Genomic DNA, 14139 nt, shown 5'->3' on the forward strand with positions numbered 1-14139 from the left:
CCTCCCACCAGCCTGGCTGCTGGGTGTCCCCCAGCGGCCTCCCCTATCTCCCTGCTGTCTGACATCAGCTGCTGCCGGGCGCTCCAGCTCCCCGGACGTCACTCCCTTCCACTCCTCCGCCGGCAGGACTCCAGGTCCGCGCTCTAGTCCCATCCCGCCCGGAGCGCACACTCAAGGCCCATCCCTGGCCCGCGGTAGAGGCAGCTGGTCCAGACCCCGCACGCGGCAGGAAACCACCGCAGTCGTGGTTGGCAAGAGCCCCCAGGTCAGGCGCCGCGGGCTGGGCTCCCGCAGGTGGCCCGACTTGAAGGTGTAGGTGTGTTTCCAACACCCCCCACCCCCGGACTCCCTCCCGAAGGAGTGGCCTGTCCCCTGCGAGGTTTGTCCCACCCGATGCCGTGCTGCTGGAGAATCCGAGCACGTGCAGTGGCCGGGGCCTGCGTGCTGTGGCTGCCACGGCGGGAGGGAGGCCGCTGGCCCCTCGGGTTTGGGGCTGAGAGCCGGGGAGCGAGGCGAGCTCCGGAGACCGAGGAGGGGAAGGAGAAGCCGGGGGCCTCCGGCGGGCGAGCGAGGGCAGAAGGTTTGGACAGGAGGCTGGACCAGGACTGCGGGGAGCCCGGTGGGTCCCGGAGAAGGAAATGAGAGTTGGCTAAAAGGAGGGAGCAGGGGCTGAGATGCTGGGGAGTTGAGTTTGAGAAAAGAAAAGTGCTTCCCTGACCGGGAATCGAACCCGGGCCGCGGCGGTGAGAGCGCCGAATCCTAACCACTAGACCACCAGGGAGCCGCGCTGGTGGTTGCGCAGGGCGCCTCCTACCTCCAGCCGCTCCGCGCTCGGGGCAGCGAGCCCCTTGCGTTTTCAAGTCGCCTCCTGTCGCCCCTTCCCACTGCGTGCGCTCGCTTTCCTCCTGCCTGCCACACCCCCAAAATACTGCCTCTGTGTCCCACACCCGCTCGCAGCCCCGCTCCGGCCTCTAGGGCCCAGGACCACCGGGCTCCTGGGGCCCAGGTCTCAGGTCCCAGGGTCCAGCTGCCCCAGCAGGGCACAGGGCAGGAGGTCCCTGGAGCCCGCAGAAGGGATCAGCTGTTCGGAAGGCAGTTACACCCGTCATGACACCACCAACGCTCACCCCCCGCCACCCCCGCGGCTGCCCCCCTCCGCCGACCCGACCGCCTCTGGGGGGCGCTCAGGGCCCAGGTGGGCCCTGTGGAGCCAGCGACCAAAAAAAATGTCAGCCTACCTCCCCGTCGGGGAATCGAACCCCGGTCTCCCGCGTGACAGGCGGGGATACTCACCACTATACTAACGAGGACAGGTACGGGGACCTCTGGTCGCGACCTGTCTGTGGCCAACTGCCGCCGCCTGCACCTGCTCGCTACGTCCTGCCCCGTGCAGGTGCATATGTCCCGCCCGACAGCGGTGGCGGGGGGCGCCAAAACCCCCTAGTGCGCGATACCCGTAGCCTCCAGTGTTGGGGCTGCGCCGGGAGGAAGAGGCTCCAGGGGGCAAGCGGGGCCAGGAGGACCAGCAAGTGGGCGCGCGGCGCGCCACACACGGGGTGAGCGAGAGGCCGTGGGTGGCCGGACCAGGCCATCTGGCTGTCCTTGCTCCGTCAGCCCGCGTGCGTCCCGTCCGTTGGGCACCCAGACAGCCCCCTGACCCGAGCGATGTCGGGTGGAGGGCACAGGTGTTCACGTTGGATCTCAACCACGTGCGCACGAGCGCGGCCGAACCTGCTATTAGACGCTGAACGGTCTAAAGCACTGGTGCAGGCTGTAGTTTCCCCTGGAAGCGTGGGTTTGAATTTCACCCCTGACAGCTTTTCGGGTTTTTTGGTTTTTTTTGACTCGCCAAACAAAACCAAACATGTCCCTGGCCGATTTACCCCCACCGCAACCCTTTCCCGCCCTAGAGTCCCCTTCCGGCTAGCATCCTTAGGGCCCCTGCAAACTCCAGCCTGCCCACTCGCGGCCCAGGCGTGGAAGGTGGCGCCCAGTGGGGTGCTCCAGCCCGTCAGCCAAAGGGTTCCTCGGAGCCAGCACCGCCCTCCTGCCTCCCAACGCGCGCACCGGAGCCAGTGACCATTCCCCCTCCATCTGCAACACTGTGGTCTCACCTTCTGTAGAGCTTTTGAGTGCCCCCCCTGGCATTGCGACCCTCTTCTTTCTTCTTAGAGACACCCTGAGTTTGTCAGCCTGGGGTCTGAGTGGCATTAATCCCACTGCTGACTTCAGGAGTAGGCCTGAATGGTGAACTGAGCAGCACAGCTCGTCCCCTGTATCTGTTCGGTGATGCTCTGGGAGAAAGCGCCCCTTTTTCCTGCAGGAGTGAATCAGGAAGCCTGTATCCAAGCCGTTGCTGGCTTTTGAGAACATGAGTGGACAGCCTGCTTAGGAATGGAGTCTACTTGAGGGAGAAGGGCCAAGAGAAATCAGATAATTTGGGGGGCCTGAGTCAAGACTTGCCTGAAACCTTGATTTACCTAGGAATGCGAGGTACTGTTTCCCTCATTATTTAAGCCAGTTCATGGCTCAGCCGGATCGACTCCCTACTATTCACTGAGAATTGTGTTCACTGCATTTCTGATATTTTTCCAGTTCTACACACCCTGGAGTCTCACCGGTTCTCTCCTTTGTTTATTCATTCCACACCCACTTTCTCCCCAGGTTCCTGCCAGACTCCAGCTCCCAGAGTCAGCAGCCCCGGGCCATCCCAGTCCCCTTGGCATTTGCATCATCCAACAGCAGGTCGGCGCTCACTGCTGTTTCTGTAATTATCTCCTCCTCTCCTCTTCATTTCCTACTGCCTCCCTCACCTGCTCCGTCCCCAGAACGTCTCCACTGCCCGTCTCCCCAGATAATTTCACTGCACACCATTGAGAAGGTGAGGTCATTTGACCTTGGCTGTCATTTTTCACAAGGTTTGTGGGGTCCTAAACACCACCCACAGAGGGTTCTTGCACCCCTCCGGGCCACTCTCTTCCGTCTGTAATGGGCAGGTCTCCACTCTCTCCTGCTTCCTTGAAGGTTAAGGTGTAGGGCCGATAAGACCAGGTGTAACCCCACCTTACTTGGCTGTCAAATTTACCTGGCTCAGTCTCTTTGTCTTTACACATTTTAAAACATCTTCAACACTTCCCTCATAGAGTGTTAGAAAACTAATGAAATGTGAGCGGGAACGTGCAGAAAAGGCAGCCACAGCTCCTCCGCGGGTGTGGGGGGCCCTCGCTCTCGCTGCCGTGCGTTCCCTTTCCTGAGAGTCCCCGGAACGACACGTCCCACAGCACGTCACGCGCGGTCACCAGGCCGTGGCCTCCCTACACCATTCTCTGCGACGCTGCCTGGCGCCCCACAGTCACCTGGGGGGGGGGGAGTGTTTGTGGGGGAGTGACTGCGACTCCCAGGAAAGGAAGACACAGGAAGGAAGGAGCTCACTGAGTTTCTCCTCGACAAGTGTCTCCTGAGTTAAGTGCTGGCAAATGGAAGGTGTATTTTCACTGTTTCCAGTATGCGCCGTGGCCCCTGTGCTGGGTAAGTCGCCCAGGTCTCGTGCTGCCTGTCGTCGGCAGCGGTCCCGGGCGGGGGCGCTAAGTGACAGCGGCGGAGGCACCGGGGAACCAGCTCCCGCGTCGCGGCTGCGGGCTCCGGGCTCCGGGGACGCAGGGCCGGGGCCCCCGAGCGCTCGGCCGGGCAGGGACGCGCTCCGAGGGGATGAAGTGCGCTCTCGCCGGGGCCGCTCCCGGCGGTTTCCGTAGTGTAGTGGTTATCACGTTCGCCTCACACGCGAAAGGTCCCCGGTTCGAAACCGGGCGGAAACAGCGGTCCAGTCGTTTTCTTTTTTTTCTTTTTGGTCTTTTGCAGGCTCCTCTGTCGTGAGCACGGGAGGTAAAGCGCCCTTGGCCGCGCAATAAATGATCAGGTTCCGACCCGGACTCTGAGGACCAAGGTCTGGTTCGGGGCCGCATCAGGGAAGGCGGACGGCCTTGGGGCCGGACTCCGGGCACTGTCCCCGCGAATTCACATCGCGCGCCCGGGCGCAGCCCCTCCGCCGGTCACCGCCGCCACGGCCCTTCCTTTTTCGGTCCCGCCCGCGCTGCCACCGCCCGCCGGGGTCTCAGCGCTGAGGAGGGCCAGTCCCCCCTCCCGCCCTCCTCCAGGACCCCCCGCAGGAAACCCTAAAACCGCCGGTTCCAAACCAGGTGGAACAACGCAGACTTTCTCACAATCACCAAGTATTCTCACAACCAGCCCCTCCCCTCAAGGGTGGGCAGTTTGAGCAGTCACCTCCCCGGACAGACGCTGGACATCTTGAACCCTTAAGGAAAGACGACCAGAAACGGGGATACCTACGGCGCGCGCCCGCCGCCCAGGTCGGGGACCCGCGCTCCGCTGGCGGGGAGGTGACCCCACAGCCGCCCTGGACGCAGGTCGGCCGCTTCTCTCACGGTAGCCGCCTTCGGGGCGCCTCAGCCGCCCCCCGAGGTGTTCACCGAGACCAAGTAAAGCATCGACCGTGCCACCGCTTTACACCAGTGTTCACGGCGACTTTACCTGGGACAGCCCAGAACTGGAAACAACGCAAATGTCAACCCGCAGGTGGTGATAAATGGTGGTATATCCATACTCAGGAAAAAAGAAAAAGGACAAACTATTTTACACACAAGAATCTCGAAATAGTCACGCCCAGTGAAAGAAACGCAACCCCAAAAGGGTGCTGTATGACTCCATTTATATAAAATTATAGAAAAGGAAAAGTCTGGCAGAAAACAGATCAGAGGCTGCACAGAAAGGGGTCCTCTTTCCAGCTCCACCCGGCCAGTGTCCCTTCGCCTGAAGCAACCACGCGGCCGGTCTCTTGGATGCCCTGCATCAATACCGTGTATATTCATATGCGCGTAAATGTATTTCCTCCGGTTTCCTCACCCAGATACCACATGTTACACACACTGAGTCTTTTTCAGTTAACAAATCTTGGAGACCTTGAATGAGTCCGAAGGGAAGGTGGTGCAAGAGGAAGAGTGATGGAAACTCTGTGGTTGGGTTTTAACACGTTGGGCTTTTTGTCAATATGGGCAGAGGGCCCGACTATGCGAATTGCAGAGGAGTGTGTGGGCCTTGCCATGCACTGGCTGCTTCTTTCTGAACACGGAATCGGGGTCCAGTGTCCCTCCCGAAGCTGGGCGGGCTGGTGGGCCCGAGCCTCCTGCCTCAGCCACCGGGAGGGCGCTTCCCAGCAGTGTGCGGCGAGCTCAGCGCGGAGGGGCCTAAGTCTGGGCGGAATGACTTACGGGCCTGAGCAGTGGCTGCTTCGAAAGCCAAGGTTGCTTTCGTATCCGCGGGAGCCCCCCAAATAGACAGCAATCGTGCAGACCACTGCTTTCTCCCAGGCCCCAAATGCGCGCCACACGGCCATTTCCTTGATTTTAGAGAGAGGGGGAAGGGAGAGAGAAACACCCGTCGGCCGCCTCCTGCACGCCCCCTACTGGGGATCGAGCCCGCGACCCGGGCAGGTGCCCGACCCGGAATCGAACTGGGCCTCCAACCACTGAGCACACCCGCCGAGCCGAGCCTGTAGCTTAATGTTTGAATGTATTTTGATTACGTCCAGATATCACCTTTCCAAAAAATGTTAGAAGTTGTTCAAAGTAAAACAGCTATTAAGACTGAACAGAAGCGGGAAGAGCATTGGCCTGACCCCGTGCGACACAAGCTCCAAGCGTGTGGAAGGACAGGAGGCCCCCGGAGAAAGGGGGTCTGCGGACGTGAAGGCGGGGCTCTCGGGACACACGCGATACGGAGACGCAATGCGGACACGGCCGCACCCGTTTCCTCCAAGTCATTCGTCACCTACGATTTCGCCTCGGTGTTCCCCGGGCGCTGTGGCTGCGCCGCAACACCCCCTCGTCCTCTCTGGGATCCCCGGCTGCCCCGCCCGCCCGCCCGCCCCGCCAGGCCCCGCCCCGCCAGGCCCCGCCCCGCCAGGCCCCGCCCCGCCAGGCCCCGCCCCGCCAGGCCCCGCCCCGCCAGGCCCCGCCCCGCCCCGCCAGCGCCCGGCCACGCCCCCGCTCCGGCCCCGCCCTCACGGCCGGAAGCCTTCCGGTAAGTCGGGCCTGTCTAGACCGTCAGCCGGGAAGGGCCGATCTCGGTTCCGGACACTGAGGGGTCACGATGACCCGGTGCCAGCGCTGGAGGGGCCCCGCCTGTCTGTCCCCGCGGCGGTCCTTCGGTGCCCCCCTCCTCTCTGACGTGTGTTTCAAAGGCTCCTGTGGACGAGTCACCGGGACAGTTCCGGTTCCGAAGGGTCCAGCAGTTCTCTAACTAAATAGCTTTGGGAATCCGATTGGCTAACATGCCCTTTCTAATCATGACCAGCGTTTGTTTCACATTTACTGCGTGTCAGGGGAAGCGATTTCCGGTGTCATCTAATCACGTTAACGACCCTATGAAATGTTATTGCAGATGTTACGGATGAACGACGCGGAGGGCCGACGTCACTGACACCGAGTGTCCGCAGATTCCTTTTGAAGTCGGAGCTTCACGTGAGTCAGCCCCACGAACATCGCACTTTGCCTTGGAGGGGACAGCTGTGAGGTCCAAGTCAAAGGAGGGACTGTGCGCCCCACCTCCCCTGGAAGAGGGGGATGGCCTGCAGCGTGAGGCGCTGGGGAGACTACGCAGGAAGTTGGGGTTGGGGTGCCTGCCTTTAAACCAACACAGATGCTCCTCCTGGACTCCCAGATATGGCAATGAAGCCCCCAAGGTGGGGCCAGTACCAGAAGAAATCTGAGCCTCCAGCTCCCAAAAGAAAGGGTAAAAACCTAAGACTGGGAGGTGAGAACTTCCCCAGCTGCCTGTCTAATCCAGCACACAGGGCGTTGTCGTGGGGATGGAGAGAAGATGGGTTCTGAATAGATTTAATTCGATTTCCGTCCAAGGGAAGAGCCAGACAAGAGTGGGACCACATCAATCTAAACGAAATGAAAAGACAGCCTGCTGAAAGGAGGATGTTTGCAAATCATATATCTGATAAAGGGTTAACGTCCAAAATATATAAAGTAACTCATACAAACAAACTCATTAAATAGCAAACAAATTGGTTAAAAGATAGACCAGGGATCTGAATAAACATTTTTCTTTTTAATATTTTTTTCTTTATTGATTTTAGAGAGAGAGGAAGGGAGAGGGAGAGAGAAACATCAGTGAGAGAGAGAACATTAACGGGCCACCTCCTGCATGCCCCTCACCAGGGGTCAGGCCCACAACCTGGGCATGTGCCCTGACCAGGAATCCAACCGGCGACCTCTTGGTGCAGGGTAAACGCTCAACCAGTGAGCTACACCGGCCGGGCTGAAGAGACATGTTTCCATAGAGACATCTGTAGATGGCCAACAGGTACATGAAAGGATGCTCAACATCACTAGTCATCCGGGGAATGTAAATCAAAACCATGAGATATCACCTCACACGTGTCAGAATGGCTATTATCAAAAAGGCAAGAAATAAGTATTGGGGAGGATGTGGAGAAAAGGGAACCCTCATGTGCTGTTGGTGGGAATGTAAATTGGTGCAGCCTCTATGGAAAACAATATGTAGCTTCATAAAAATAAAAATAAAACTGCCATACAATCCAGCAATCCCACTTCTGGATATTTATCCAAAGAAAATAAAAGCACTAATTCAAAAAAATATATGCACCCCACGTTGTTTGTAGCATTATTACAACAGCCAAGACATAGAAACAAGGTAAGCGTCCGTCGTCGGATGGATAAAAATATCACTCACACACACACACACACACACACACACACACACAGGAATAGTATGCAGCCTTCAAAAACAATAAAAACCTTGCCATTTGTGGCAGAATGGATGGACCTTGGGGGTATTATGCTAAGGGGAAAAAAGCCAGAGAAAGACAAATACCATATGACCTCACTATATAAGGAGTTAGATTTTATAGGACCAGAATATGAACTTAGGAAACTAGACTGTTTTTAATGTCCCTTGCTTTTTATATTCTCATTGAAAACCGTAGAGATTAGAGATACATGCTGAGATGGCAACCCTCAGGCATTCTCTACACAAGGTGAGCCCGCAGTGTGACCGAACGGCCCATACTTTTAGGAGAGGTTCCACACTAGAGGTCCCTCCCCCCCCCCCCCAGGGAGTTCACTGCTGAGGCCAGAACACAAGGGTGGCCCAGGACACAAGGACTTTCTCTTCGTGCCCGTGGCCATCTGACGTGGGGGGCGGGACTGGGAGAGTCCCGTGCGCCGGGAGGGAAGCCGGCCTTCCCCCTCATCAGCCAGGTCTGGGTCAGGGGACTCACTCTCCATCCCAACCCAGCACGATTTCTCACCGGGTTTTTCCCTGAGGCGCCTTGTGGGGTATTTCCCCGGGTGCACAGACATGGTGTGTTTATGATCCTTTTACCCGATGTCACGCGAATCCTCCAAGAGGAAGCTGACTTTTCTTCCCGATTCTCAGCCGCATAACCCAAATCTTGGCTCTTACAGCCTCTCTCCCCCTACTTCCTTCTAAAATGTGGCTGTCGCTGGCTCTGCTGTTCCGCGGCTCATTATCTCCCCCAAAGCCGCCTCCTGGCTCCAATACCTGGTCCCGGACGGTGCGCTGCAGCCGACGCGGCAAAAGATTCCCTCTGCGGTGCGGGGTCTGGGGGCCCAGTTCCGAAATCCCTCCGCTAGGGGGCGACCTGGTCTCAAGAAAGGACCCGTTATGAACTGTCATGTTCACTTGTTAGCCTGTGTATGATAGCCAACTACCTTTCTTCAAAAACTGTTGTGAAAATAATGAGAATCTGTGTTTTTACAAACTTTAGGAATTGCTTTTAACTTAATTTTATTTTATAATTATGTAAAATATTTACATGGTTCCAAATTCAACTCTGCAAAACAAGGCATATTCATTCAGTTTATCTTCTTCCACCTTTCCAACCTTATTTCTTCTCCCCCTAAAGGTTTTTCCATCACTCCTATATTAAAAATACATGATTTGCACCTCGTGTGTGTGTGATAATAGCATACTATTCACGCGGGCTAGACAGGCGCCTGCTGATTGGTTGTCTGGAAGGCCGGCCTTCTGCGGTTGCCAGGTAACCAAGGTAAACAGCAGGAAGTCGCAGGATCATGGCTACTAACTACAGTGCCAACCAGGTAAGTTCTTCTTTCCCATCTCTAACGTTTTTAATTTTGCCTTCAAGGTTCTACCTTTGGGCTGACTGACACTTCCCCTAGGTTTCTGATCATTAAATGACTGACGGTGGGGTGAGAGAGTATTTCCCAGCTCCTCGCGGTAGGGAGGGCCCGGGGGGAGCAAAGCATCTCTCGGTTAGTTTTAAGGTCTAAACCAGAGGTCAGCAAATATTGTGAAGGGCCAGAAACTAAACGTTTTAGGCTTTCCAGGACAAGTGACAAAATCAGAGATAGTATATAGGTACTTAACAACAGAAAACACAAAATTCGAAGTATAACAACTGAGTGCAATTTTTTGTCACACTAATGAAAAGAATGGATTCTTTTGGGAGAAACACTGTGCTTAATTGGGATACAAACTTTGTACTCCCTTTATCAAGTCGATGGCAAATGTCCATCTATAAAAACCAGTCCTGGCTCTCACGCAGCCCCAAGCAGGCAGGGTGGATCTGGCTGGCCCGCAGCCCGTTTGCTGACCACTGGTCTAGACAAGCGTTGTGTAATAAAAAGATATTGTGAATCACAAATGTAATTTTAATTCTCTAGTAGCTACATAGACATTTTTAAATAGTTCATTTTAATATCTCATTTAGCCCAATAAATCCAAAATATTATCTCAACAGTTAATCAATATCTTGTTACGAGCAGATGTTTTACTGTCCTTTTTATTCCTTTAAAATCCCGTGCACTGCCCTGGCCGGTTTGGCTCAGCGGTTAGAGCGTCAGCCTGCGGTCCACAGAGACCCGGGTTCGGTTCCCGCTAAGGGCATGTACCTCGGTTGCAGTTTGTCCCCGGCCCTGGTTGGGTCGTGTGGGTGGCGGCCACTCGATGTGTCCTTTTCACGTCGATGTTTCTCTCTCTTCCTCTCTCTCCTTCCCGCTCTATCTGAATGAAAAATGGAAAATGTCCTCGGGTGAGGATTAAAAAAAAATAAAATAAAAAAAAAAAAAATCCCGTGCACTGTGTATTCACAAAGCACCTCAGTCTGGGCTGTCTCATCTCAGGTGCTCAGCAGCCACGTGTGGCAAGAGGCCCAGCATGTCATTCAGGCCTCTGGTTCTCAAATCTAACCAACCGTGCACAGTCCTCATCTCCCAGGCTCGGGGGCTTAGAGCCTCACAGGCTTCTCATCTCTCTCCACAGTATGAGAAGGCTTTCTCACCCAAGTATCTGCAGAACTGGTCTCTCGCCAAGCCAACAAAAGAGGTATTCCATGTCAGCGCACCCACAAGGCCGCTTTCTGCTTTTCCTCTGTGCTGTGATTCCCACATGCTCCTCTCCCTCGGCCCTAACTAAAGCCCCCAGATACTTGCTCCCTTTCCCACTCCACCTTCCCCAGCACTTCTCTCCCACCTGTACCCCAGAACATTCCTTCCCACGAAGGCTACACACAGATTATCGCCAACGACCGTGGTCATCTGCTACCTTCAGTGCCCCGTTCCAAGGTGAGACACTCATCTTCTTTCTTACCGAGAACTGGAGTGAGTCTCCCGCTGCAACTGTCTGCTACACTGAAGTTTCGTCCAGTTCACATTGTAACATGAGCCCCAGACTTCGTTTACCCAACTGGACAGGGCATGTTTAGCACCCAGAACCCCTTAAACTGATGAACAATCTGTAAAACGGACGCCTGAGGGTGATGGTACTCCTGCGGTGAGTACCCTGCCAATTCAGAACTGAAGCCACAGAGGTCGGGATGAAACAGGGTGACCCAAGGGGAAGTGAGGTGCTATGCTTTCAGTCTTGTTTCATTACCACCCAGCCCCAAAGGATGGAAACAAGATGAACAGGCCCCACCGATGGGCTAGTTTCTGGGAGTGAGAAGCCCTGTTGAGGAACTCGGTCTTCTTCCTGTTAGGCAAGTCCTTGGGGTTCCTTCATGGGCACCTGGCAAATGCCTCTGAAGATACCCCCTGCTCGGGTGACCCTGACATCCCGCACAGCTGCTGGTGCCGCCTCCCTCACCAACTGGATCCAGAAAAATCCTGACCTACTCAACGCCTCCAACGGGCTGCGTCCAGAAATCTTAGGCAAGGTATCCTCAAACCCTATTGTCTCGATTTCTTTTCAACCTCAACCATGTGTTCTATCTCCACTACTCCAGCAGGGGGACCTCTAACCAACGGTCTTACCCTGCCTAGCCCATGAGCACATTCTGGGGTCTGAGGGCTGAACCACGCAGCACAGTGATCTCAAGGGGACCTTAGCGCATCAAACCTAACTCTTCTTGTTTGAAACCGGACCTTTGTCCTCAGTTTGGGGATTAAGAAATGTAGACTTTTGAGTGAACTGGGAATGACCTAGGCTGTCTCTTCTCTTCTACCCGACAGCCCCATAATCCAGATAGTCGGAAGAAACCCAGGAAGTCTGTACAACAAGCACCAAGTCCAACCATAATTCCAAGCTCCCCAGCCTCAAACCTCAGTTCCCCAGATCAACCCCAAAGCGCCCACCCCTCTGCAGGTCACACTCCAGGTCCCCTCAGCACAGCCAGCTCTCCTAGGAGCCCACCTGGAAGCCCATGCGCGGAGAACACTGGGCAGGTCCCCTCTAGCCGGGGTCCAGAAATGCAAATGTGAAACTCCACAGGGGACCCCACTGAGGAAAACTGTCTAGAGACAAGTGAAGTAAGCGAGACCTCCCGTCAGGGAAATTGTGGGAATAAAGGCAAGTTTGGAAAATAAACATTGCTTGTTGACTCTTACTGATTTCAATTCCCCCCCTGCTAGGGCTGCCTCTGATCACCAATACCTCGGAGATGGGTTGGGGTAAGAGGGAGAACATGACAGAGGCTTGGGGCCATGTATCTGTACCAGGATTGAGTTGGTCACACTCCAGAAATGACCAAGAGGAAGTTTGGTCTGAATCAGAGCAGCCCGCTCCCACACTTGTTCTTCCTCCTATCGTTGAGCACACCCAGTGACAGTGTCAAGGTCACAGGACACTCGTTAGAGCGTGTGTGTGTGTGTGTGTGTGTGTGAGAAGGTGTGGGAAGCCAGAGTAGAAGATAGAGTCCGTGTCTAAGACTTCCTGTCTGCTGACAGAGCACTCAGGAAAACAGATGAGTTACAAAAGCCCAAGTACAAATATGGTTTGAAAACTGGATGTACACACGTGACCAGAGGCAGAGAAGGAAAAGTGCAATGGTAAGCAGAAATCTAGGACAGAGAACGTGAGGACCACTCTGCCACTGCCCAGCCACCAGGGGTCGAGTCCCCGCCCACCCCACCTCCACTTGTGTGTGGCGCTGTCTACATGACCCATCTTCCTGGCCCTGGTGGTTCCATTCAGTGCCCTTGCCAACCCTTTCCCAGACCCAGTGCCAGTGTCCCTCATGAACACCATCCCTCACTACAAGGACAAGAACGAGGACACATGGTTTGGGCTCAAGGAGGCCCACGGAGACTTCTAGGGCCCGTCCAGCAGAAAGAGAGACGGGACGTCCCTTGAGGCCAGAGAGCATCGAGGCAGCAGCCCCTGCCACACTGAGCAAGGTCCTCCTCTGCAGCTGGCAGGTCACGTCACCCACTGCTCCCCGACCGTTCTCGCTGGCTGGCCAACTGAGTGACAGACAGCAGAGATGTGTCACCCGTTTTATCAAAACAGCACCCCTGCCAGGGGAGTCGGGCCCAGAAGCCTGACCTCTCCAGAGTCTAAAAGCAGCAAGTTTCTTATTGAGATGTTTGCCAGGTTTCCAGCGACCCTCCTCCCTTTCTCTGCGTTCCTCTCCAAATCCACACACGCACTCATCAGCCCTCAGCTTCTCCCCCAGCGTCCTTGGGCTCCCTGACAGGGTCACCATCTGCTGAACTGCACCATAGGCTGACCCTCAGTCCTCATGGGACTCCGGTGCCGGGAACAGCTCTCCACGGGCCTGATTCCCGCCCTCTTGCTCCTTCCTCCTCCAAGGCATCTGCATGGTGGTAAACCTCTGGCTACTTCTATCTGAGTCTCTGAAATTTCCCAGCTGTAAACGGTCCCCCTCCTGAGAGGTCAGACGGGGAAGGAGAGGCCTGCAGCCAGAGGGAGGGGAGGGGACAGCCTCCGCACCGCCATTCTCTAGGTTTCTCTAGATTTCAAGGAGAGTCAAAGACAAAATGAGTATTTTAATTTCAGAAAAGATATCACATGAATTTGGATTAGAAAACGTGACAATAAGAGGCTTGTTTTTCTGGAATTGCAAGAAAAAGAAATAACCCTTAACAGGCTCAGCAATAATTTTCTGGATCTTTCCTTGTATCAAAAATTATAAATCTTCTCCCCAAAGCACCTGCTCCAAAAGCCACCTCACTCTCCTTATCTCCCTCTAGCCAGGACAGGCCAATGCCCCACTGTGTGGGCGCTCAAGGCCCTGGGCGCTGACCAATGAAGAGAACTGTCCTTTAAGCCAGCAACCCACAGGAGAGGCACCCAAAGCCCCACTCCTCGTCCCCACGGCAGAGACCACAGAGCTGGCTTTGTTTCCACTGTCTCGGGAAGAAGGAGCCAAGAGCTGATCCTCAGCACAAATCAAGGCCCAGTATGGAGAGAACGAGGGCTCCTGGCCCTGAGCAGGCTGCAAGCGGGCAGGAAAAGGGAGTCTCCGCGGTCATGCCATTTCTAGAAACAAGGGGACAGGGGGCCCCTTCCCATAGCTGGCTTCTACAAGGTACTCTACGTGGAGCTGCAAGGACATCTGCACACAAGGTCTGAACACCAGGAGGACACGCCCTGGCTGGAGACAAGAGTGGCGAGAGGACACAGCGAGCCGGGGGCTGAGGGAAGATCAGTGGGAGCTTGGGCTCGTCACAGGGCTGCCAGCCCTGCAGAGCACAGCACGGTGAGAACCAGGACAGCCACGCCCGACTGGTACAGCTGGGGGATCTTCAGGCCTTTTCCTAGGTCCCACATCTGCAGGGAGAGAAACAGAAGAGTCTCAGCAATCAGGGC

At 55.6% G+C, this 14139-nt stretch overlaps 2 protein-coding genes and 3 non-coding genes across 10 annotated transcripts in view; 2 read left to right on the plus strand and 3 right to left on the minus strand.

Annotated features, from left to right (window-relative positions):
- Positions 1-709: 709 nt before the first annotated feature.
- On the minus strand, positions 710-781 carry TRNAE-CUC. Its single transcript has one exon. It is a non-coding gene; the product is annotated as a tRNA-Glu (tRNA).
- Positions 782-1238: 457 nt separating this feature from the next.
- TRNAD-GUC lies at positions 1239-1310 on the minus strand. Its single transcript has one exon. It is a non-coding gene; the product is annotated as a tRNA-Asp (tRNA).
- Positions 1311-3742: 2432 nt separating this feature from the next.
- TRNAV-CAC lies at positions 3743-3815 on the plus strand. The gene has a single exon. It is a non-coding gene; the product is annotated as a tRNA-Val (tRNA).
- Positions 3816-9088: 5273 nt separating this feature from the next.
- On the plus strand, positions 9089-12622 carry CFAP126 (cilia and flagella associated protein 126). Its single transcript, XM_036272017.1, is given in 8 exon segments — positions 9089-9170; positions 10354-10416; positions 10575-10655; positions 11069-11245; positions 11541-11720; positions 11723-11735; positions 11738-11785; positions 12525-12622. Coding segments are annotated over 8 exon segments (687 nt in total). The 5' UTR covers positions 9089-9143.
- Positions 12623-13296: 674 nt separating this feature from the next.
- The window catches only part of SDHC (succinate dehydrogenase complex subunit C), a 28585-nt gene continuing 27742 nt past the window's right edge, over positions 13297-14139 (minus strand). For all 6 annotated transcript variants that reach the window (XM_036273155.1, XM_036273161.1, XM_036273158.1 and 3 more), the window contains one exon: positions 13297-14100. In XM_036273155.1, the coding sequence (XP_036129048.1) occupies positions 13996-14100 (105 nt within the window). In that variant the 3' untranslated portion in view covers positions 13297-13995. The remainder of the gene's footprint in view (positions 14101-14139) is intronic.

Source organism: Molossus molossus, unplaced genomic scaffold (assembly GCF_014108415.1).
Source record: "Molossus molossus isolate mMolMol1 unplaced genomic scaffold, mMolMol1.p scaffold_m16_p_20, whole genome shotgun sequence".
In the NCBI taxonomy this organism is placed as follows: domain Eukaryota; kingdom Metazoa; phylum Chordata; class Mammalia; order Chiroptera; family Molossidae; genus Molossus; species Molossus molossus.